The sequence below is a fragment of the Aquarana catesbeiana genome, linkage group LG01 (assembly GCF_042186555.1).
Source record: "Aquarana catesbeiana isolate 2022-GZ linkage group LG01, ASM4218655v1, whole genome shotgun sequence".
Lineage (NCBI taxonomy): Eukaryota > Metazoa > Chordata > Amphibia > Anura > Ranidae > Aquarana > Aquarana catesbeiana.
Genome location: NC_133324.1, coordinates 205,762,544 through 205,789,478, shown reverse-complemented (window position 1 = coordinate 205,789,478; position 26,935 = coordinate 205,762,544). Strand labels below are relative to the sequence as shown.

The following is a 26,935-nucleotide window of genomic DNA, read 5'->3' as shown; positions in this document are numbered from 1 at the left end:
CACGAGATTAGCAGAAGGAGCCCAAAGGGTGGCAGACTTGGTATTGAACTTCCCTTTTATAGTGCCGTTGTACATGTTGTACGCCAGCACGTTCTTGGCGATCGGAATTTCTGATAACATTTGTGAGACCGTGTGTATGCAAGACAAGTTTGAGCCAACATCTGTCGGAAATAAATCCACGGTTTTGTTGTCGGAATGTCCGATCGTGTGTACGCGGCATGACAGTTCCAGGTTTGCGTCTCTCAAAATGCGATGGCATCTTTGGAGACCCTGTGAAAGTGTGTCCTATGACTGTGCAGTGCTGTACCCTATGCTAATACTCCACTAGTGTGTGGTAGCTTTGGAAACATTCACTGATGCAGAGACCAGGTTGGTCAGGACAGGAGGGACAATAAAAGCGGGTGTCACGCCTGTATCCGCGTTTCCTTCAGACGCAACATCTTCTTTGGGGGGTTCGTTGGGTAGGGGTACCACGGAGGACATACGGAAACTGCCTCTCATGCAGCCGGCTCACTGCATTTGCATTGGGAAGTTGGGGCACAGCACCGTCTGGAAAGAGAAGGGCTGTGATAACCTCTTCCTGGAATTTAAGGATGAATCCAGTTCTTCCTGATGCCTTGTATAGCACATAAGCATTCAACAGAGCCAAATGAAATAGGTATACAGACATTTTTTTGTACCAGCATCTGGTTCTACGGGCAATTACGTACGGCGCCATCAACTAGTCATTGTGGTCCATCCCTCCCATATTAAGGTTATATTCGTGGACACAGAAGGGTTTCTTCACAACACAAGTCGCCGTTGGAATTTGGACTGTTGTATCTGCATGAAGGGTGGACAGAACGAAAACATTCTGTGAATCCCTCCACTTCACTGAGAGCAAATTATTACAACTCAAGCAGGCTCTCTCCCCAGCCTAAGACGGGAATTTATAAGCCGCTGGGGAAAGCCCTGGCGATTAGATCGCACGGTGCCACATGCGCCAATTCCACAATCAAAAAGGTGACTAAAAAGAGGCACGATTGTGTAATAATTGTCCACGTACAAGTGGTACCCCTTTCTGAATAAGGGTGACACAAAGTAACAAACTTACCAGCGCTCCCTATGTAGTCTGGGCAGTTCTCTGGCTCCACGTGACTATCTTTTCCTTTGTAAACCATAAAACTATATGTATAGCCTGTTGCCCTGTCACAGAGCTTATACAACTTAACCCCATATCTGGCACGCTCTGGGAAGATACTCTTTGAAAGACAAGCAGCCAGAAAACGTAATCAGGGACGTAGCAACGCAGACAACTTGATCGGGAGTAAACAAGGCTGCAAACTGTTGGTTGAGGTGGTTTACGAGGGGACCAAATTTTGATTAAATCCAGGGTCACCCCGAGGATGACAGAGTTCATTGTCACTGAAGATCAAGGGGTTAAACCTTTTTAGGGGGGTTTAGGGGGGTACCCTAGACTTAACACTTATAAGTCACAACTGACACCAATGCGGTGATCAGTGAAAACTGCACTTGATGACACTGTGACAGGGAGTGAAGGGGTTAATTGGGGGGGGGCGATCGGGGGGTGGGAAGTGTACCTACGCGTACTGGTGTCAGTGTTGTGTTGTGCAACTCACGGTAAAATGTTCTCTCTCCTCTCTCTGGAACGAAAAGAGTTCCACGAGGGGAGATGACATAATTTCCTCTGCCTGTGCTTACATTCGCCAGAACCAATCACCAGGTCCATGCCAGAAATCATTGGCCTGGGCCTGGAGATTGATCGGTTCTGAAGCGAATTTGATCGCCGCAGGTGCGCCAGATGCGTGCACACGCGCCCGACCTATACATACGCGAGTTGCCCATTAGAGTCGACCTGCCGCAGTATAATGACGGCGGCTGGTCAGCTACTGGTTAAAGGGACTTTACTCTAATGACTCTACTACTACTACTTAAGCTACAGGAAGATTAAGTCCTCAGCTGTACATACAGTAGCTCCTAATTGGAGTATCCCAACACTTCCCTCATCCCTATCAAACATCCCCTAGACTGGCCTTTGGAGAAAGAGTGCATGTTGAAGTTGGGACAAGAAATTCCTGCGGCTGCTACGAGAATAGTGGTACATATATTTTTGCTTTTACATTTTGACAATTTATATGTACAATGACTATGAATTTAAACTAATGGGTACATAAATTTTAATCAGTCCACTACTATAGATGGGGAGCATTTAGCTTAATTTTAGTATTTTTGTAATGTAGAAGTTTTCCATACAGGCTAAAATACTGAATATGTAAATATACTTTGCAAAGTGTATGTGTACGCTTGTATTGGACAGAAAAGATGCTGGCATCTGGGCTGTCATCTTAATCTAGGCTTCACTACTTCATGAGTCCCTATCCAGGAGCAAACATAACAAAAGTCTGAAAGGTCTCATCTTGTGTCCTTCACATTTGTTTTAGATCAGAAGTTCTTTGCATATTATCAGGCTGACAGTAATGAGTGCTCCCATATTTCTGTCTATACAGCTAAAGCAGAGCTGTACTTATTTTCCCTCCATTAAATCTTAACTCCAGGAATTAGAGAAAATCTACTTTTGCATTTGGGTCATCAACAACAAAGAAAAATTCCCAGCTCAATTTACCAACCAGCCTTCAACAAACCAAATTGTTCTAACAGTTCATATATATGTTTTATTTCAACATACACTCTTTTTTTGTAGTTGGGCCACAGCTCTTTGTCCATTTTGGTTGCAGAACCGTTGGCCTCAGGCTTCTCCTGGAGCGGTTCCGGGTGGTCCGTAGCAGATAGAAGGTGACCAGACTGTGTATCTTTGGTTTTAATCATTGCTGGTTTGTTGCACATTATATACAGTGAGTGTGACATGTTCATTAATATAACATTTATTTGGATAGCGCAGTAAAAATTACTTTTTCCATTAATATAACAGTGCTTGCTTTTATTAAAGAGGACCTTTAGCCATTTCTTTAAAAATTAAAAGTCATCAGCTACAAAAACTGTCACCTGTTTACGGATGCAGCGCTGGCCTAGTCAAACCTAGGTACTCGCTCCCCCCCCCCCCAAATGAGGCAGGGGAGGAGGGGAGGAGGAGGAAGGGTGGAATTTCCCCTTTTGGGTGGAGTTCCACTTTAAGCTCCTCATCTATGGACTGTTATATTGGTGTCGTGTATATTTGTAAGTTACCAGCAAATATGTAATTTTATGACCACAGCCAATTATGTGATTTTTATATATACTTTTGTAATAAAGTTGTCACATGTTTTGATTATAGTTTTGTTCACATTGCCGTTAAAATCCCATAGAAATCTTCATTTTTGCATCCAACTTTCCAGTGCATCCAGCTACCTCCATTTAGCTGTGGGCACACAGTACTACAGTTTGTAGCCCAACCATTTGGTCTGTTTTCTGCACCACGAGGGTTCACCAAGATAATAGCACGAATGTTAGCCTTACTATGCTCCCATTGTAGGATACCTGGACAAACTCCTGTTGAGGGAACAGTTTGCACAACTTGATAGTGACAATGTGATAAGAACAGTCCCGTCTTTAAAAAGGTTCAGTTGGATCATGCTTTATTTTTTTTGCCTTCCTCTGGATCAACTGGATCTTCCTTTGGAACAAAATGTCCATATGGAAGTTTTATATTTGTTGTTTTTTTATTATTTATTTGTTGAATTAAATAATAGTGTTTATTTTTCAACCTAACTATGCACCTATGTAGAAATCAGAGACATTTAAATATCTGAGTCTCATCCTAGACACAGCTCGAGCCAGGGTTTTAGTTCCCCAAGAAACACTTCTGACTCTCCACTCCCAGACTCAGGCTCTACAGTCCAGGAGTTATCCAACTCTGCAATACTGCATGAGAGTTCTGAGCTTGATGGTAGTCTCCTTTGAGGCACTTCCATTTGCTCAGTTCCACTCCAGACCCAAATAACACTGTGATTGTGGGACAAATCTGTTCAACCTCTAGACAAACTGACTTACCTTACAACAAAGACTAGGTTACCTCTAGTATGGTATATCAGGAATCCAGCTCTGGAGTTGGGGAAATCCTTCCTCAATGTTTTGGTAGATCCTAACAATGGATGGCAGACTGGAGGACTGGACAGGAGTGGTAGAAATCTTGTCGAATCAGTGGACATAGTTACCAGAGGAATCTCGTCATCTGATCAACATTCTGAAGCTCCAAGCGATTTGGTTGTCCCTGCAATGCTGGACACCCTGACTGGACTGGAGGGTCAGCGGATCAGGATCCAGTCAGACAATGCTATAGCACTGGTGTACATCAATCATTAGCGAGGCACCAGAAGCTGATTTGGTATTCCGACCCGATCGACCTGCTAACAGACACCCCATGAGATAGGGATCGATCTAATTTTAATTCCCACACTGTTAAAAGCTAGTAAGTATTACATCACACATGGAAGACTTAATTCGCATGGTTCTAGGAATAAAGATTTCACCCCGGGAAATACTCTGTGGGAAGAATCCTAATCTTTCTGCAATCAGGCCTGGATCTGATAGCTTCCTATTCATTGGTCAAGACTTTTGTACATGGTGACAAGAACCCTATCGTGTCTTATACAAGGTTAAGGTTATGAGGCTTTCCTTCCTAAGGTGTTTTCAGCTTTCATCTGAACCAAGACATTCCCTCCTCTGTCCACATCCAATACATCAAAAGGAAATTTCTCTTACTGCCTGGTTGTAATTTGTGCCTATGCAAGTTTACCTTTCTGTCACTGCTTTCTTTCAGAAAGGCTGGCTCTCTATTCATCATTCCTGATGGTTCCTATAAAATGGAACCAGCTTCTCGCTCCACCACTTCTCAGCGGATCAGACAGATTATCCTTCAGGTTTCTGGTGTTAAGGATTGGTTTTCAGCCTTTGCTCTTAAAGGTCACTCTGCTAGATCTGTGAGTGCCTATGGCTTTTTGGCATCAGTCAACTGTTTGCAAGGCTGACACCTGGTCTTTTATTCACATGTTCTTGAAGTTTGGAGAATTATCCATCATCTGTTTGGGTGGATGATTAGGCCTCAACTGATGCCAGCTTTAGGCATAAGGTCCTTCAGGCAGCTCTTTGACCTGCAGGCTGCCCCCAGTTCTATTGTTTTTAGGCCATGTGGGCCTGTTCGTGTTTTGTCACTGTTGTCCACCTCACAGCTACCCTGCTTTTGGGCATCCCAGTTGTCTCTGATTAACTGTATTATGTGTCCCTTAATGATTGAGAAAGAGAACAGGATTTTTGCTCAACATAGAATCCTTTCTTGGAGTTCATTAGGGGCCCAAGTTTCAGCCATCTCTGTCTGTGATAAGCTGATATCATTGCTTTTCCACAAAAGAAAGAAGAAGGCTGGGAGTGGCAGGGATTAAACCTGGCTGGCTAATGGCTTTTATCTTTCAGTGTCCGGGTCCTCCTGCAGGCACCAGTATAACCAAATTGTCTTTGATTAACTGAATCCTGTGTCCCTAAAGAACTCCAGACACAAATTATAAAATCATGTTTTATTAAAATGTAATCACACAATGAAATTGCAGTACCTGCATACATTTTTTTAGCAGGTTTCCAAGCTGCTGTGCAAGCACAGCAGCAGGACTTAGGATTCTCTTTGACCTGTGCTGTCTAGATAGAGTTGCTCAGGGGTCACAGGCTTTTCACATCTTCCCTATGTGTCTCCACCCAGTCGTCCATGCATTTTGCCTGCTTAAACAGCATTTAGTAAAGCTGGCAAGAAGTTGTTGATAAAAGAGCAGAGAGGATTAATGTGAGGATAGAAATGCCCTATTAGGCACCTTGCACATGAGGGTGTCTAACTGCACAGTGTGCACCCGGGAGCTAGAGGTGCAGAATCCAGCCCCGCTATCTGCAGTCAGTCAAATAGGCAAAGACAAGGAATTGCAGGCTTTGAATTTGCTGGCAGACATTACAGAAATTGCAGGCTACAGCTGGACGAGGCTAAATGCTGTACCAAGGGGGACTTGCGTTTAAGGCCCTATGCAATCAGCTGTTCTGCTGTATCATACGTGAACAAAAAAAACTGGCCAGCATATATCCAAATGGTGTTTACAATAAAAAATGCACAATTTTCCCACTCTCTACAGCGTAAAAAGAAACACAAGAATGGCAAGTAATTATTTATTATTATTGCATCCAAAATGTACAGTTTTCAAAAACATCAATTTCACAATGTCAAACCCAACATAGGCTAGATAAAAAAGTGCTAATTTTTCATAAAATATTTCTTACAGCAAGACTGAGTGCTCTTCTATTATGGAACAAGCATTGTACAATAGAAACATAATAAAATGTTCTATAGTTAGCAGTCTACTTAATCAACAGTTTTATAAAATGTAAAAGGCTCAGAAGAAAACAACCTTTTCTTTACAAAAACATAACAAGGAGACATCACAAACTAAAAATAATTAATTTACAGTAGAAAATTATGTGCTGCGATCATCCCAAGCAACTGCACAAATATCTGTTTTTCGTACACACATTTCACTGCGGATTGATAAACTGACCTGAATGTTGTCTATTGCTATTGTTTTATATGGAAGATGGTTCAACATTTGCTTGTTGATTCAGCACAGTCTTTTGAAAGGGATACCAGGGAAAGTGGAAATCCCCCACCTTAATAAAACATTGAGGGTTCTTCCTACCATAAGTCTGGGCAGAGATGTGCCATAACAAACTAGCAGCACCACTTGTTGGTGGAATGTAATATTGTAGTTAATCCAGTTATGTATACCTAAATGTATTTTAAATAGTACCTGAGAGAGGGGGGGGGGGGTTGCTATAAGCTAATTAGGATTTAATGCAGTCCACAGTGCAGAGCAAAGCAATGGCCTTATCAGTAAGTTGCTGCTCCTTCACTATCCAATCGCAATCCTGACGAAGTGCAGTTTGACTGCAGTAAAGAAAATTAAATGATCGGGAACAAGCTGTGCTGTCTGAATTACAAAGTTGTCTAAAAATTACAATTTCTGAAAGTTGACACAGCTCATACATATATTTTTCAACTATATATTTTGTTTTGTGACAGCACTTTAAATGTGAAATGTTAGCTTTTCAGTTATAATTTAAAACTGGGAACCAGGATTACAGAACACTACCAGATTGAAAGCTGTAAAGCATATCAGGTTGTAGAAATAATTCCCATGCCCTCTCCATAGTATGATATAAATTACCCATATGGAAAGTTGGGAATCTCCATGCAATTATGTCATACATGTATTTCTAGTCTAACATGGGGGAACAGGGCAGATTCAGAATGCTCACAATTTTTATCTGTTGCCAAAAACATGTTGCAAAAAATGTTCTACTTTATAATTAAAACTTTGGTTCAGGATATATATGTAAGCAAATATGCAAAGACAAGAAATTGCAGGTTTTGAATTTTGCAGGCAGGCATTGCAGGAATCGCAGGCTTTGCAGAATTGTGGGAAATGAGAATGAATGTTCTCTCAATTATTATAGGATTTATTGTTTGAAAGCAGGATATATTTTTTGGAAATCATATTACATCAAGCATACAAGTGTCTGAAGAGAGAACATTTTTAATTTCTAATAGCAAGCAGTTAGATTTTTTCCTTGTATGCCATACTGTATAGGAAACATAAAGGGGAGACTTTTAGACACTGTAAAAGGGACTGTTTATTGTTTTTAGACATATTTAGTTTTTTCCTTATTGTCAAAGCTGAAATAAATAAATGTAAATGTAATTTTTTTTTGTAAAACAAAGACTTAATATAAATAGCAAAAGGAGAAAAAAAAAAGTTTAAAAATGTAGCTAAAATAAAATTGACCCTAAAACCAATACACTCACTTAGTCACTATGAGATTCATTTTCTGTATTCTGCAAAAAAACTGGTTGATCCTGCTGCTCTCTATCTCCACCTTCTATCCATGTTCCCAATTCAGCTAGGGATTTTGCAGCTGTAGTGTCAACTCTGCACATGCTCAGTTTTCAGTGAGTTTCTATGCTGCTATTTTCTCCCTATCACATCTGAGCAGCCCATGTGACTATAGAGTCACACCTGTGGGCCTATACACAATGGCAAAAAACAGCCTGCTCCCTCCCTCCACCTCCATGCCCACCAACCAACTAAACATAATGGGGCAGGATATTACTTGTAGATTAATGGAGGAATCAATCTTATTCTAAGACACTGTTCACTGGAGGGGCGTGACACAGCCTGAAATCTGCACACACCATGGTATTTCCACAAAATAATAAAAATTAGATTTCAAATATATATCTGTATGCCAATTCAAATTTTTTTATTTTTACTCTGTATTCCAAAGGCTGCTCCTTTTTAAATTGTTTAACATGTGACCAGTAGCAGAAGACTAGAAGCTTCTCCTGCTTATGTTTCCCCGCAGACAGGCTGGGAAAGAGCTGTGTCATGTGACAGCTGTATATTGATTGGGAAAAAGGTATTTCAATCTTTATTTTTAAAATTAAAATAATTTCAGTGCCATCAAACAGTAAACAATGTGTGTTTAGTATCATTTTAATGTCTGTTGTCAGTTAAACATTGATAAACTGGCCACGCCTAGTGCTTTTAGTGATTACATCTGTTTTAATCTGTCTTCTGTAAACAGAAAAATGAGGGGTAAGAAATTCCAGCAATCATTATGACCACTGCACAGACTACCACGAACAAGAGCCGTGGGCTCACCTTACCTCATAAAGTTGCCTTGGGGCCATTTTGCAGGTACCTCCATGCACAGATTTCTTTAAAAGCACCCCAAGATCCCAAAGGGACAGGGAAAACATGCATTCTGGGCCAACCCTCTCTCCTTCCTTTTCTCTGTTGTACACTGGTCAGTATAAATGCATGGGGGTGCACACTGACTAATCAGTGTTTGATGGATACTGATCCCATTGATACCCTTTTATTAGTAAAAAAAATAGAACCTTGGACAAAACTTCCCCACCCAGGTTTTCTGCTCTATTTAAAGAAATTATTCAATAACTGACCAAAAATGCTTGCAATGAGCAACATAACATTTTATGGCCACTTTTGGTCTGTGATGACCAGCTAGAAATCACAGGCTGCATGTCATCCTTATGGTCCTCTTGGCCTGACCATATAATCTGGTGTAGAAAAAAGTAAAAGTTGCCTCTGATTTCAACTTTTCTTTGCCCACCAGCTTCTACACTTCCCACTTTGGTAATAAAAAAGTGAAAGAAGTGATTTTTCGACTGAGCATTGTTTTGAGAGCCTCAGAAAGAAAATTACTGCTACTCCATGTAACTTATTAAAATAAGAAACATGTTACTTGCCCACTAATGTATTCTCCATAGAAATATATGGGGAATCCACTTAGATAGTCACAACATTACAAAAAAATTTGGAATTTACCCCATTTTACCCGAAATTAAGAAATGTATTTTTCAAAGAATATATTGTTATTGTCGTCTTAGTAATTATTAGTACTGCTTCAGAATATATTACTGAGCATCATGTGCATTTTAATTGCAATCTTTCTAGCCTTATTTATTTTCTTTAAAAATATATATATTTGCAATATATGGTCCTTTGGCAAAACTCCAAGCGAGGCTCTAAAAATACAGCTACTTGAAAACAACTGACCCTAGGTTGTCCTCTTACTTAGCAGCTATCAGGTATGTATGGGTACTGCACATAGCAGGTTTAAAAATTTAGTAGCACAAGAGCTATACTAAAAAGCCTTAAAGTACAGCTACACATTTGCTAAAAAAAAAAAAAAAAAAACTCTTCCTGCTTCTTCCTGGCCTGTTAGCTTATCTAACCTTATCAAACTTTATCCAAGATTATCAAACTCCCTCCCCAAGTGCATACTTCATAGACAAATAAGCTTACAGCAAAGAACATACAATAATCATTTTTTTGTTTAACCAGCGGGTTTAAACAAAAACAAAAAAAAATCTGATTTCCCTATTCACACACTTGATGTGGATGAAGGAACCCCTCCCACTGTGCTTTTGTGTTATGACGGTGGGGAGACCCCCCTTCTGTCAGAACACATTGATCATTGGAAAAAACCAACATAGATCGACCCATACAAAGATCAAAGTTTGGCCGGTCCATGCTGAATGGGCTAAATTTCCATGTATGGCCGCCCAAAGACTATGGTTCTGTTCAAGTCTATGGGGAGTTGCAGAGGAGATTTCTGCATCAAGGATATAAGAACACTGCAGGATGCCACTGTCTCCATGGAAAAGTAAATATGCATTGGGTGTGGGGTTCTAAGTTCCATTAGCTTAGCAGGCTGGGGAGGGTTGGCTGGGTTCCTTGTGGTATTAGTGTAGGTATATTTTAAATGTACTCTTACCAGTTTCAGAGTGCAAGAAAATATAGTAGATTTTGTTTGAAACATTTTTTGCAGTCCTATTAAAGTATTCTGTTACAGTATAAAACAGCTGGCTTTACAGTTTAAAGTAGAAGTATATGCTAAAATAAACAAAATTTAAAACCTTGCTTCCTCACTGATGATAAACATACTATTATGTTTATGTACATGCTATGTTATATGTTAATGTAATGTTATGTTATGTTATGTTATGTACATACTGTTTGCAATATATCACAGTATAAATACCTATTTTTTCACTTTCTCAGAATGGTCATGTGATTGCACAGCTCCATCTGTTGTGTATCAGTGAGAGGCGTGACGTTTCCAGTGTGCTATCTAATGTTGAGGGAGAGAGAGTTCCCTCCAACCAGCAGCAGCAAGCCTCTCACTGACGGAGCTGTCTGATCATGTGACTGCTCCAAAAAAGTGAAAAAACAGTATTTACACGGTCATTTTTTGTAAACAGTATGCATTAGCAGTGGGGAGGCAAGGCTTTGAACTTTGTTTATTGTAGCCTGTAATGCTACTGTAAGGTTGGCCATGGACAGATTGAAGTTCGGCTGATTCAGCAGGAACCATCTGAATTTCGATTCATCTATGGGTAGGCTGGTTGTACTGAAGTCGATCTATTGATCAAACTCAGTACAACTAGCCTGCTGGGTTTTTCTTGTGGGATCCTGCTGTCAGAACACAATAGCGCAGCTTGAGCTACATCACCCATCAACACTGACTGTGTTGATGGGGAAATCAAGCTATTTTCTTTACCTTCAATCCGTGGCATAATCTATGGCTTTCTTCAAAAGGGGAAGCTCCGATTGTCTGCGTCCTGCCCCTCCACTACCACATTTGGCACCTTTTTTTAGGAGGGGGGGCAGGTACTTGGTTTTGACAGGTACCCACTCCCACTTTTAGCTGAGTTCAGCTCCCCTCCCCCACAGCTGGCCCATATACAGACCGCAGCACGCTTTGCACATGCGCAGTAAGCAACTGACTGTGAAGCCGCAATGCTTCATTGCTGGTTTCCCTTAGTGGAGATGGTGGTGGCAGCCCCTGATAGCTGACTAAAAAAATCGATCGGGTGAGGACACCGCTGGATTCAACAGCTACAGTATTTGTAGCTGCTGACTTATTTTTTTCTGAAGGAGCCTGGAGCTCCTCTTTAAGTGCAGGATTACTATCATTTGTTTTAGTTAAATATTTGTCATACTTTTGATGTAAGACATTACCAGGCTGTGGAAATCTACAGAAGAAGTCAGTTGGGTTTCATAGCATTAAAAATTTCATAAAGTGATTCTGGGAAAATGAAGCAGACAGACATTTTCAACAAGACAGTGCAAAGAGCCATGACTATGTATACACTGCAGTAACCAATCAGGCCTCAGGTTACTAGAAAAAGTCAAATGTAAATGTTGACTGTCTATCATCCTTCTTCTTGCCCTTTGCCCTTGCCTATCATCATTGCTGTAATGCCCAGTACACACAGTCGGATTTTCCGATGGAAAATGTCCGATTGGAGCGTATTGTCGGAAATTCCGACCGTGTGTAGGCTCCATCGGACATTTTCCATCGGATTTTCCGACACACAAAGTTTGAGAGCAGGATATAAAATTTTCCGACAACAAAATCCATTGTCGGAAATTCCGATCGTGTGTACACAAAGTGCCACGCATGCTCAGAATAAATAAAGAGATGAAAGCTATTGGCCACTGCCCCGTTTATAGTCCCGACGTACGTGTTTTACGTCACCGCGTTTAGAACGATCGGATTTTCCGACAACTTTGTGTGACCGTGTGTATGCAAGACAAGTTTGAGCCAACATCCATTGGAAAAAAAACTATGATTTCGGAATGTCCGAACAAAGTCCGACCGTGTGTACAGGGCATTAGTCTTGCTGAATAAACCTAAATATACTCTTTGTCAACTTAAGACATGTTAGCAACTGGCAACACTAGTAATTAATTGGGCAGTACTGTGCAGTTTAGTAATGCCAACATTTTTGCAAGTTATTATACTTTCTAAAGACTTTTTTTGTGGCATCTACCTAGCAATCACCTGCTGTCTTCAAAAGAAATGAAAATGTTTAATCAAAATCACAGACTCAGTTTAGACATACTGGGCCTATTTAAAAGGCAAGCCATGTAGTGTATGAACTTGCATCCAGTACGTAATTACCATTAGCTATTTTTTTAAATACATTACATTTTACTGTATATCTGTTCCAGTTTTTTTCATAATGGCACAAAATATACTCTATACAGAGCTGGTGGGGTTCACCTTTGGCCCTACGGCTTATTATATTTAAAACTAAAACTTTTTGGGGAGCTTCTGTCAGGTTGTTTATTGCTGATATGATTTCACTGATATAATTTACAGTTGAACATTGTCAGCAGGACAGAAAGTGACGGAAAATCCAAATTTTACAGTCACTGAAAAACTCTCGCTTCCTGTTGTATCACTGAGACTGTGAGTAAAAGGACATTTCTGCAGTTGGACACAGACAGCAAAGCATACAAGAAAATAAAAAAAAAGACTGATGACATTTAGCCATTTCCTACTCTATGCAAAACTAAAAAAATTTAATTCTAACAATTTATGGGCTGATGCCCAGGTATTTCTTGCCAAACATTGTATGGTGGTTGTTGGTATATGCAGCAGCCTGTATGAGTTTTTTTGTAAAAGCAAGATGGTATATTGTAAAGTAGGGGTAAAATATATGCAGTGTAACCAGACAGCTAACAGCTTATGCCAACTACCTCTACATTTGCCCCTCCAGCACTACCCGGAGCAACCTCTGTCATTTCTCTACGTCATGTTATTACTAATATTTAATTTATATCCCGGCCCCAATTCAGAGACTAAGAGACCTGTCAGCAAGCTCAGAATTATTATTTGTGGCCCATGCATATGCTCATGGAAATAGTGACACTCTGAAAGTGCCTATCCACATAACTTGGAGAGGGCTCTAGGCAGCTCTAGAGGGATAATGTAAAGATAAGTTGTCACCAGTCTCATCCTGCTGCCTGTTTAGCAATTCCCCCACAGGTTTACTTTAATCCTGGGTAGATGAAGTCTTCAAAGCAATGTATGAAGCTATATGTTTTTTTTTCAAGGGTGACATTACACAATAAAACTGTTTCAGAATGAGCTATGAGATGACTGAATTGAGTTCAAGATTCCACTAAGACAGTATTTGTAGCAGACACCAATCCACTAGACTTCCTTTGGTTTTTTTTTTGTTGTTTTTCTTTTAATTTTTTTTAATGGCATTTAGAAAAACAGCATGATTCCTGATACCAACCTGTTACACTTGCAGTACCCTCAACAGTTTGAAGTTTGAACACCTCAGCAAAGGAACTATAAACCAATGGGATGCCCATCTGCAAACACCAGCCCAATTTTGAAGGCCACATATTCAATATCCCAGGAGAACATGTAGGCATCTAAGTGGTTTATGTGTAATTTACCTGTTCTCTATGTGGATTATCCTTATACTTTTATTTTAAAAAACTCACTCTGGTCTTTTTTTGGTTCGATTTACTTGCGTTGGGTAAGTGGTAAAACCATTACCGGTTCACTGAAGCAAAGGTAGGTTGTTTTTTTTTCTTTTGCATTATTTAGAAGGAATAGAAAAAAATGATTATCAGACCAGGGAATGTTTGATTACTTGCTCATTTTTAGCCATGAAGCTCAAAAAAGATACAACCTGGTTTTACAATTTCTTTTACAAAAAATCCCTAGCTCTGCTAAATGTAAATACAAGGATTTGGCAAATATTATTTCTATATATTTTTTAGATATACAGTATAACATCCTTCTCCTATGGTCTTTTTATAATTTTCATAACTAGTGTATGTGGAGGAGGGGGTTCTCTATTAAGAATTCAGGCAGTTCTGTTCAGTTCAGTACAGTACAGTTTCCATTGCAGTTCTAAATATTTTTTAACATTTATTTTACAGAAATATGGATTACAACATGACAAATGACTCCAGAAAAGGTACATGTGTACATTTATTTATATACCAGTTGTGATTCCAAGAATCTGATTTACTCAAAACGTGAAGTGACATTTTAAAGACGATGTAAGAAATCTTCAAGAACCCTTAAAAATGGCAGGAATTATTTAAACGGAGAACTGGTTCCTTTGTGACATAAGCAATGGGATGAAACTTGTCAGTAATAAATACAGTGTACAATAGCTGAAGAGGAAACTAAGGCAACAAAAACAAAAAACAAAATATTTTCTTTATCAACAGGAACTAGAGTCAGATATATATATCAAATCACTGTCCATGCAGTGCAGTATAAAAATCACAAAGACAAAAAGTCGACGTCTGAGAAATGAAGTATCCACACCAAACAAACACACCAACACTAAGTGTAAAAAGACATCATAAGGCCTCATGGGAGCCGAGGATTGACAGGTGTGGTCTCAGGACATTTGTTAGAAGACAGGGTTATAGGAAAAACTCTTGCATTTCGGGTTCTTCTGGCTCCATGTCACTGAATAAAATCTTCACTGATCCATTATGCCTGTGTGGATATAACACAAGAAACATTCAGTTTAGTGGCTTGCATTGCATCTAATTTACCAAACTGAACAATTGCATAATGAGAATTTGCATTCAAACACTGTACTGTACTGTAAAATGGCAGTTGGAGAATTATAATGAAAATCCGATGAACTGTTTTGGAGAAATTCTAACAACTCAAACACTTACATCAGCAGTGCTCCCTTTCTACAAAATAAAACCGGCAACATTTTTTGCATAAGTCTAAAGCCTAGTACAAACTATCAGAAAATCGGATAAAAAATCCCGCTCTTCGAAGTGGTATCATAATCTGATCGTTAGTACACAGCTTTCGAGAGCAGATCACGACGGTGCGTCCGAAATTATCCGAAGGGACAAACGTGAACATTTTTCTCGTACGATACCAGATCATAAGATTTTAATTTAATCAGTATATTCTACGTCTAAAGAAAAATCAGAAGAACAAGATTACGCATGGCTGGAAACAAAAGAATACATTACAATACAATACATCACTTTTCAAGTTAAATTCTGTCATACGAGAATTTTTATAAGTTGAGTAACCTCTTCGTTTCCATTATTAGACTAGCATACAAAAAAAAATGGACGATCATTCGCCCGATATTTTTGTTGTGTATACGGGCCTTAAGGGCTCGTTCACACCATATGTGCATGAAAACTGATGGGAAAACCGTGCAGAGTTCACTTGCAGAGACATGAGTTTACATCAGTTTCACATCAGTTTACATGAGTTTTCATACGCGTTTCAGTGAGTTTTTATGCACGATGACATCAGTTTTCATGCGCATAAGTTATGTGCTCTGTTTATCACAATGTTGATGTCATTTCAGTTTTTTTTTTTTTTCCGTGCAGAAAACTGCATACCCGTTGCAGATTCCTGCACAAAAAAAATCCGGACAGGATACCAGTGTTGGTGTGAACAGGGCACATAGAGAACCATTGTTTTCTTTGAGCCCTTGCAGAGCACGTGCAGAAAAACTGATGTCTCTGCACGTGGTGTGAACGAGGCCTTAGTTCATCAAGATTTTGCATGTTTCTTGGTTTCTATATAATTTATGGACATAGTAAGTCTTACGTTCAAAAAGTTTACTGAATGACCATATGCTTAGCAGTTTGGGGCTTTTTATTAACCTTCACTCCCAACAATATGCTCCCCAGATCAAAGAAAACAATCAGTTCATACCACTACTGGGCCAATCAAAAGGCATTTTCAATCAATTTTCATGCAAGTTTGATCATTTGGTCACCTAAAACTGGGAAATGTTTGAAATAGTGTGTGGCAGATGAAAATCGTGTTTGAAAATACATGGAAAGTTCAAAAGTTACACTCTGTATATGACCAGCAAAAGGGTGACCATACTTGACCCAAAAGCAGTATGCGAAGTTGCAGATTGAAATGCTGTTTAGTTCATATCAGAGATGCAACAGTGACTTTTGAGAATCAGAATTGCTTGTTATTAAAGCTATTTTCCAAATTGTTATAACTTTCAATAAGATTGTGCTAAATCCATGTGTTGACAAATCAGGAAAAAAGATTACAGGATTTGGCAAAGACAGATCTCTTGCAGCTTTTTTTAGGTTTGAATACAACGTGGATGGGTTTGAACCTCTTTTTTGAGTCTGAGCCCCTTGGGGAGATATCCACTCATTTCCTGTCCATGTAACACATCACCAATGGCAGTTAATAAGAGAGCATTACACATTACAACTTAGACTTGATAAGATATCATAACCTCATGAGAGTGATATCTCACCATCTACAGAAGGGTGAGCCCTGAGAGAAGACAGAGCAATCAAATAGAGCAATGCAGATGGGAGATATTGAAATGTAAGCTCTATTCTATAATACCAGTGTCTCCATATATTTCAGAGGCAGTGCTGACTGCCAACTGAGATGGCAGGTTCATACACATGTCAAAGTACTGCAATACGATAGCTAGTGTATATGAAGTAATACTAAAATCTGGAATGATGTAGAAGCAATGCCTGCATCAACCAGTCAAATTTTAGAAGCTAGTACAAATATTTATTATGACAAATATATCATGCATTCACATCAGTCCCTGCCCTTAAAGTGGTTGTAAACCCATAAAAAAAAAAAAAAAAAAACAACCTGCAAGACAAAGGCATAATGAGCTAGTATGCATCACATGAAATATTCACCTTAGTTCAAAGCTGTTGTAGTGGTCCCCGTACACCACTGTAACCGGCGACATGTCTCCCAGAGTTATTTCTGGGTTTGCGGGCTCTGGCGCTGTGATTGGCCGGAGCCACGATGACGGGAGCCACTTGTCATGTCACAGGCCCTTTAGAAACAGCACGGTCGAGCCATTTCTTCATTGCGCATGCACCGATGACATCGGCGCAAGCGTATATGGGAAATATCTCCTAAACCGTGAAGGTTTAGGAGATATTTACAGTACCTTATAGGTAAGCTTTATTATAGGCTTATCTGTAGGTACAAGTGGTGTAACAGGATTTACAACCACCTTAAGGAGCTTACAATCTAAGGTCCCTAACTCACATTCATACATACACATACTAGGGTCAATTTAGACTGGATCCAATGAACCTACCAACATGTCTTTGAAGTGAGGAAGGAAACCCATGCAGGCACAGGCAGAACATGTAAACTCCATGCAGGTGGTGTCCTGCTTGGGATTCAAATCGATGACTCTAGTACTGCTAGGCGTAAGTGCTAACCACTTAGCAACTGTGCTGCCCATTACATGTTTAGTGTTGTCAGCATTTATGTGGTGAATGAAGCTGAGCTTTAGACTAGAATCTTAAAGCAGATCTTCAGTCATTTTTTCAACTTCCCATCTATTAAATCCTCTGCCCTTGTTGTTTTAACTTTGGATAGTAAAACATTTTTTTCTGCCAGTAAATACCTTATACAGCCCACTTCCTATTTCTTGTCTGGTCATTAGCCTAGGCTTATGACATCATGCAAAGCTCTCTATATCACTCTTGTGAGAGTTTGCCAGGAAGGGAGGGGGGTAGTCATAAGAGGGCCAATGAGAGCTGCAGGGCTGCAGAGCTGGAGGTGTGCCTCTGTGTGTCTGTATAAATTCAGGAAGTGAACAGGCAGCAGCTTCAGCTGCCCACAGATAAAATGGATGCAGCCAGACTTAGTGGAAGGAGATTTCCGCAGCATATTGGGATGTACAGAATCACAGTATATATAAAATGATTTGAAAAGTGGTTGGAGAGAAGCTTCAGAATGGCAAATATGTTTTTAATACAAATTATGTGAGCAGACTGCAGTTCCTCTTTAAACAAATGCAGCTCTACCTCATTAATCATTAAATAAGTTTTTAGGACAACTAGTGCATCTAACTTAGTTTGACTTAGCATCAGCCCCTTTCAGTTCATGTACAGCTGCATTCAGACTGGGATAGAGAGAGGCAGCACTGAGAGCCAATCAGGTGTGCTGCATGTAAATGGGTTGACAAGAAGCATGCTGATAGGAGAAAAGAGCTGAATGACCTCCTCATTCTGCTGCTGCTCTGTCACTGTCCAGTCAGAAGGCTTGGGGCGGAGAGAGGTAAATCTAAGAAATGAATGTACATAATTACAAATACTTTGGAATGTTAAAAAAGCTTCCATGTATTTTATTTGTATAGATGGCTGTTTGGCTGTGTTCAAATTCAAAGTGTATCTCTTCTGGGCAAAACATTTTTTTTTTTGTTTTGGATAGAGTGGGATAGAGTTAAATTGTTATTGCTCAAAAGGGAGAACAAAGTAGGAATTTCATGAGTAAGATATTTGAAGAAAGTTAAAAAACAAGGTTAATAGTATACCAAAGTCTACCAACAACAGTAAAAAGAGTTTGCAAGCGTTGAATTAGGCCTCATGCACACAGGACATTTTACAAACTCTCCTAGAAGCCTCTCCTCCTGGCAGCAGCATTTTGGTAAAAAAAAACAAAAAAACGTTGTTTTTACAAGCATTTAGGTGCGTTTACAGTCATCAAGCGCTTGGGCTTCAATTTATTAAACTGCCCAGAATAATAATTTATTCTGGCCATTGAAATGAATTGATGCTCAAGTCCTAAACACAGCTAGCGTTAACATGCCTTTAGATGCGTTTAGGCGTGTTTACAAGAGTCAAGTGTTTTTTTTCTGCCAAAACTCTGCTGCTCCTGGATGCACTGGCAGTGGGGTGGTTTTCTGCCTCTAAAAGCCCCTCTCACTAAAAGCTGCTAAAAGTCTATGCGTTCATAAACATATTGGGGTTGATTTACTAAAGTTGCCCTCTGCAAGTCCAGGTGTTCCAGAGCTTAGTAAATGAGGTAAGGGTTCACTTTGCAAAGAGTACCCAATCACGTACAAGGAAAACAGCATTTTTGCTTGCACATGATTGGATGATGGAAGTTGGCAGAATTTCTGCTCATTTACTAAGTTCTGGAGAAACTGCACTTGCAGAGTGTAACTGCACTTTGCAAAGTGCACAGTCTTTTTGCCTTAAGTAAATCAACCCCATGGGCAGGGAAAAAAAAGTGCCATGTGCCCCTAGAAGCAGCTGCAAAAATGTCCAGTGTGCATGAGGCCTTAATCTTAGATGTGGATGAAAAAAAAAAAGAAAAGATAATTCTTTTAATTTTCTAAGCTATTAAAATACAACATATAATGCACTGTACACACGGGCGGACTTTTAGGCAACAAAGGTCCGAGAGTCTTTCCCGACGGACTTTTGACGGACTTCTGACGGACTTTCCAACGAACAGACTTGCCTACACATGATCATACCAAAGTCCGACAGATTCGTACGTGATGACATATGACCGGACTAAAATAAGGAAGTTCATAACCAGTAGCCAATAGCTGCCCTAGTGTCGTCCGTCGGACTAGCATACAGACGAGCGGATTTTTCGATAGGAACTGGGTCCAGCGGAGTTCCGACGTAAAGATTTGAAACATGTTCCAAATCTAAAGTCTGTCAGGTTTTCGACAGAAACAGTCCGCTGAAGGTCCAATGAAGCCCACACACGGTCAGATTGTCCGCAGGATTCGGTCTGTCGGACCAGTCCGGTCGAAAAGTCTACTCGTGTGTACAGGGCATAACAGTCATGAAAAAACCTTGAAAAATCATAGAGCTGAAGCTGGTGAAAGTTCATCAACTATGGTCATAGATAATGGTCACAGAAAACTATATGTGCATAAGTATAACAAAACTGTTGTTGATAAAGCCAGCTGGATAGGCATAAGATGTATATATATATATATATATATATATATATATATATATATATATATATATATATATATATATACAATAGAGTCATATTATTAGAGTCAAGTTATTACAATCACACTTTGCTGACTCTGTATTGATGGATTATATCAACAAAGAAGATTATCCCAAATTCAACATACGTAATAGATTGCAGGTAATGGAAATAGCATCCAGGCATAAACATTGAGAATAACAACACCTATAGCTTTCAGTTTCTCAAGCCAGGCTGTATAATAAAGTACATAGCAGTATTCTCTGGGATATTGCCAAATGGCTAATAAAAGAGCTGTAACCAGCTACAGACACATGCAAATACTTAGAGATAAAATATGTCCTGTATGTGCAAAATCGAAGCATAAGGGTTAACACATAGAAGGGTATTTATAAAAAAAAATCGCAGTACATTCACTCTGTGCTAATGCTGGCAAATTTGAATGCCGCTAGATTATTTTCTCTTGAGGTTGGATGTTCTTTATTCGTAATAGCATGAATAAGGAAAAAAACATATGTAGTATTATGGCCACTAGTAAAAGCCGATGATCAAAGGAAATACATATTTATTTATTATGATCTTGAGCTCCATCTGAGGTATTTTCCTGATTCATGCTATTCTTATGACTGAAGAACATCCAACCTTGAGACAAAATAGCCTTGTAACACAGAATGAATGTACATGCAGTTTGGCAGGATTTTTTTGTAAATATTATAGATACTGACTCCTCCACACATAAATAGAACTATATCATTGCTTGGCATAATAAAATATCCAATTTAATCTGATAGCAATATTTGTCAGCAAATCTCTTTTGATGTTGTGTCTATATGGTTGTAAATATGCAGTATATATTTCATATAGCCTATAACATTCATAATGGTGCATTTCAGATGGAAAAATTGGAACAAGCTCACCTACACTGCTGATAAGATAATGTTTTGTACCAGAATTAAATAGTAGGTAAAAGAATCACCAGTCAACCATGGAAAACCACATAACCACTCCTGTTCTACAGAGATTTTTAGAGGGGTAGACTCTACATCAAAAGAGATGAGCTGCTTTGAGGAGTGAAACACATCAGCCAGGATGCCTTGTTCTCTTTGATGTTGAGTACATCCCCCTAACCATTTCTGGAGAATGGGGGTGTTTGAGCAGTTTTCTGCGGTTGACTGGTAGCTCCTACACTTATTTAGTTCTAATACAGAACATTCGTTGCCATATTATTACTTTATCGGCAGTATTGGAAAACATGTTCCAATTCTTCTGGCTGAACTGCACCACTGTGAAAATGGGAGGCTATATAAACGATATGTACCATGTATAGATACAAAACCAAAGGACATGTTGCTGTCAGTATCGTATACAGTATCCTGCAATTATTGCTATCAGAGGAACTTGGATTATTTATCATAGCAAGACTTGATTTATATCTATATACAGTATCTCACAAAAGTGAGTACACCCCCCACAGAAGTGAGGGGTGTCACATTTTTGTAAAAATATTTTATTCTATCTTTTCATGTGACAACACTGAAGAAATGACACTTTTCTACAATGTAAAGTAGTGAGTACGCCCCTAAGTGAAAATGTCCAAAATGCCCAAAGTGTCAATATCTTGTGTGGACACCATTATTTTCCAGCAATGCCTTAACTCTCTTGGGCATGGAGTTCACCAGAGCTTCACAGGTTGCCACTGGAGTCCTCTTCCACTACTCCATGACAACATCACGGAGCTGGTGGATGTTAGAAACCTTGCACTCCTCCACCTTCCGCTTGAGGATGCTCAATAGGGTTTAGGTCTAGAGACATGCTTTGCCAGTCCATCACCTTTACCCTCACCTTCTTTAGCAAGGCAATGGTCGTCTTGGAGGTGTGTTTGGGGTCGTTATCATGTTGGAATACTGCCCGCGACCCAGTCTCCAAAGGGAGGGGATCATTCTCTGCTTCAGTATGTCACAGTACATATTGGCATTCATGGTTCCCTCAATGAACTGTAGCTCCCCAGTGCCGACAGCACTCATGCAGCCCCAGACCTTGACACTCCCATCACCATGCTTAACTGTAGGCAAGACACACTTGTCTTTGTACTCCTCACCTGGCTGCCACGACACACGCTTAACACCATCTGAACCAAATACGTTTATCTTGGTCTCATCAGACCACAGGACATGATTCCAGTAATCCATGTCCTTAGTCTGCTTGTCTTCAGCAAACTGTTTGCGGGCTTTCTTGTGCATCATCTTTAGAAAAGGCTTCCTTCTGGGATGACAACCATGCAGGCCAATTTGATGCCGTGTGCTGCATATGGTCTGAGCATTGACAGGCTGACACCCCCACCTCTTCAACCTCCGCAGCAATGCTGGGAGCACTCATACATCTATTTCCCAAAGACAACCTCTGGATATGATGCTGAGCACGTGCACTCAACTTCTTTGGTCGACCATGGCGAGGCCTGTTCTGAGTGGAACCTGTCCTGTTAAACCGCTGTATGGTCTTGGCCACCATGCTGCAGCTCAGTTTCAGGGTCTTGGCAATCTTCTTATAGCCTAGGCCATCTTTATGTAGAGCAACAATTCTTTTTTTCAGATCCTCAGAGAATTCTTTGCCATGAGGTGCCATGTTGAACTTCCAGTTACCAGTATGAGAGAGTTAGAGTGATAACACCAAATTTAACACACCTGCTCCCCATTCACCCCTGAGACCTTGTAACAGTAACTAGTTACATGACACCAGGGAGGGAAAATGGTTAATTGGGCCCAATTTGGGCATTTTCACTTAGGGATTTACTCACTTCTGTTGCCACTGGTTTAGACATTAATGGCTGTGTGTTGAGTTTTACAGCCTGGCTTGAGAAACTAATAGCTAAAGGTATTGGTATTCTCAATGTTTATGCCTGGATACTATTTCTTTTACCTGCAATCTATTGCATATGTTGAATTTAGGATAATATTCCTTGTTGATATGAGCCATCAATACACAGTCTGCACAGTGTGATTGTAATAACTTTTATAATTCTTTTGGATAAAATATATCTTATGCCTATCCAGATGGCTTCATCAACAATGGTTTTGTTACACATATGTACATATATTTTTCTGCCTTATAAGCCTTTTTTTTCATTTGTATGTACAGATGGACATGAATGTGATTTCAAGCTGGATATATTTGGTGCAATACATTAATTATCTATGGCCATAGTAGACAAACTTTCGCCAACTTTAGTAATTAGTTTTTTCAAAGTTTTTTTTCATGACTGTTCTACTGGATGTTGTATTTAAGTGAATTATATAGTTCTTTGTATCCAGTTTGTAGTAGTTTGTATGTAGTTTTGTAATGTTGGTAATATATATATTTTATTTTCTTATAATTATCAAATTGTATAATATTTTTCTTCAACTATCAAACTCCTGAATTCTTTACTAACCATTTTTATTTACACATTTGTGAAGTTGAAAGTTGATTTGAAGAAAGATTTTAAAAATAAAAAATACATACAGTAGCTAGCAGTCAAAGCTGTAGGGAACACGCCCCAATTTGCCTCCCTTTTACTGCTCACTGTGCCTCCATTGTACTGGTGACTATGGTCACCAAGAAAGAAAGTGACAGGAAATACAAAATTTTAGAGTTTTCTCTATAAAAATGGTTAAAGGGAAATCTACCATTCAGGACGCCTGCTCCGGAGGCAGCTGTCTAAAAAAAGGAATTTACCACACTTTGGGAGATTCGCTTCCTTTTGTGTCTTTGGAACAGGAAGTGAAGTGAAATTTGAAAAAAATAAAACAAAAAAGCTAAGGTTATACATATGTTGTAAAGCAACTCTTTCGCTATAAAAAAACCCCCCGAAAACTAAAACAAAGTTATCTTTATAAAAAAACTCAGCGGCGGAGCTTTGGGGTATTTTGATCCAGAAGTGTACTCAGCAAGCTTAGATCTTTAGCACAGCAGCGTTTAGTGGTGCAGGTGGTAGAGGAACAGGTAATGATTAGCCCTAGAGTGTGAAATGGTATGAGTGCAGTAGAAGTTTATCTGGGGTAAAGACTGATGTTAAAGATGTATGTGTTCTGTAAAACACTGTACAATCTGTTAACAATGTAAAAAAAACAGAAATACATATTAATTCATATGCTGTATTGTTATAAGGAATGCCCAGAAAATGTACTGCAGAATTAGCAAAACATCTGCATTATAATACAGTTTTCGTACATGGACAATGCAGTTTTGGGGTATGCAAATTAATTTTGAAATAATGGGGTCGATGCTGAGGTTCTCCAAACCCTTTGCAGCTGTCGGATGTTAGAGCTGACTGCAAACATGCTGACTCCGCAGTAAACATCTGTAGTAATATTTTGGCCTACTTACATACTCAAACAGCTGCTCTGAGCTTCACTGTCTAGATGACCTTTGCTATTCTGTTAATGATGTCAGTTTTTTTAATAAATAAAATGATAGCTAAAGATTTAAAAGATAAACTATATATATATATATATATATATATATATATATATATATATATATATATATATGGTTATCATTATTCTGCAATAAAAAATATTAACTTTAATGCTTCTCTCTAATAATCATAAGGCATGCTTATAAAAATTCCTTTTCTTCAAGGATTCGGAAAATGACAAGGTCTCTTTACTCATTTGTTGGCAGGACACACAAATGCTTGGGAAGAATCAAGCAAAATGTATGTACAGATGTCCGTTTAGGTTTTTCTCATTAAGGATGATGGATCGTGTATTGAACGTATAGCAAGCACCAGAGTCGTAACTAGAACCTTCAGGGCCCTGGTGCAAGAAACTATGTTGGGCCCCCCTGCCCCCCTTCCATCCGAGCCCCGGGCTTCCAATTTTGGGAGGGTGTCCATTGACATTCTCCCAAAACCGTGCTTCCTATGAGAGGGGAGCATGTCTCTCATGGAACAGCAGCACAAAGACACCACCATTGACAGTTCTATTTCCCTCTCTGTCCATCCTCTCTCGCACGGGATGAGAGAGGACACCGCTGATCTGCTCCCCCTTCTCCCCCCTCCCCTCTCCCATGTGTGCTCCGCGGGCAGTCAAATGTGACGCTAACGAGCTCACATTTCCCGCGGAGCACACAGGAGAGAGGAGGGGGAGCAGATTAGCTGTGTCCTCTCTCATCCTGTGTGAGAGAGGACAGACAGAGAGGGAAGTATAACTGTCAATGCCAGTGTCTTTGCGCTGCTGTTCCATGAGAGACACACTCAGAGCCTTGTGAATAGCAACCCCGCTGGGCCCCCCAACAGTGCCAGGGCCCCGTTGCAAGTGCGACTGTTGCGACCCTGGTAATTCCGCCAGCATGTGGGCTCCCCTGCTCAACAGATGTCAATTGTTAATTGGCTTCTGTTTAAGGGACATGTTGAAAACTTTTTCATCAGTGGTTGACAGAACACAATGTCCTGGCAAGGGGGTATTCCTCCATCCATCTTGTTTGTGTGGATGAAGGAACCTGTTTGTTTTTTTCCTTCAGCCTGGTGGCTAAAAAAAAAAAAAAATATATACAGTAGTTTGCAGCCAAAAATTAATTGATAAAGGAGGCCATTCATAGGTATCAGTTGGTTCGATGTTTTAAGCGGACCTATTGTTTTTCCTATGTTAAGGTCTATTTCCAGTAGAATGTAGGCTCCTCTCCTAGCCCTTTTGGAAGGGCCTAGGAGTATCATATAATTGGCAGTTGCCTCCTGGGCTATTTTTTGGGAATCCAATCCAATAAATGCGTAAGCATCAAGATTCTCCTGTAGCCAGGGTTCGCCAATAGAAGTGAGAGAAATGGGAATAAGTCCAGTTGTACCTGTAAATTAAAATGCATTACAAGTTAACGACCTATGTTGGTTTTCTGAGAAGAAAAAAGATGAATACTTAGGAATACACTTGATTTCTTTAAATACATATAATTTTCACCTAAGACACAACAAATACGTATTTTGCAGACCGTAGTAAAGCTACTGTGTGGGCCGGCTGCGCAGAATCATGTATATATATATATATGTGATTCTGCTTTTCCGGGTAGGGGGCGCGCATGTCGTGGGAGCACCGGCTGTGTTGTGATTAGTCATAGCACAAGCCGATCAGCGGGTGCCGGCCAATGGATGACGGATAACACTTGCTTATCAGCAAGGCGGAAGACAGGACAGAGCTCTGTCTATGTAAACAATACAGAGCTACGTTGGCTGTAGGCGGCGATGTGCTGGTTTTGTTTCCATGCAAAGCAGGGAATAAAAACCAGCACATCCCTTAATGAAATCACCTCACAGTACACACAAACACTGGTTAGGCCAGGGGTCTCAAACTGGTGGGCCTCCAGCTGTTGCAGACCTACAAGTCCCATCATGCCTCTGCCTGAGGGAGTCATGCTTGTAACTGTCTGCCTTGCAATGGCTCATGGGAGTTGTAGTTTTGCAACAGCTGGAGGGCCACCAGTTTGAGACCCCTGGGTTAGGCACACATTTAACCCTTTGATCGCCCTAGATGTTTGACCTCTTCCCATCCAGTGTCATTAGTACAGTGACCATGTATATTTTTAGCACTGATGACTTTATTAGTGTCACTGGTTCCCACAAAGTGTCAAAAGTGTCAGATTGCCTGACCTACTAATCCAGTCCCATTATAAGTTACTGATCGTCGCCCTTACTAGTATAAAAAAAAAAAAAAAAATCCAGTATATATCCCACAGTTTGTAGACGCTATAACGTTTGCGTAAACCAATCAATATACACTTATTGGAATTTTTTTACCAAAAATATGTAGCAGAATACATACTGGCTTAAATTTATGAAGACATT

At 39.8% G+C, this 26,935-nt stretch overlaps 1 protein-coding gene across 6 annotated transcripts in view; it reads right to left on the bottom strand.

Moving 5' to 3' along the window:
- Positions 1-6,124: 6,124 nt before the first annotated feature.
- The window catches only part of SNCAIP (synuclein alpha interacting protein), a 364,007-nt gene continuing 343,196 nt past the window's right edge, over positions 6,125-26,935 (bottom strand). For all 6 annotated transcript variants that reach the window (XM_073624689.1, XM_073624685.1, XM_073624687.1 and 3 more), the window contains one exon: positions 6,125-14,874. Coding sequence is in view for 5 of the 6 variants with exons in the window: in XM_073624685.1 (XP_073480786.1) it covers positions 14,799-14,874 (76 nt within the window). In the remaining variant the exon portion in view is untranslated. The remainder of the gene's footprint in view (positions 14,875-26,935) is intronic.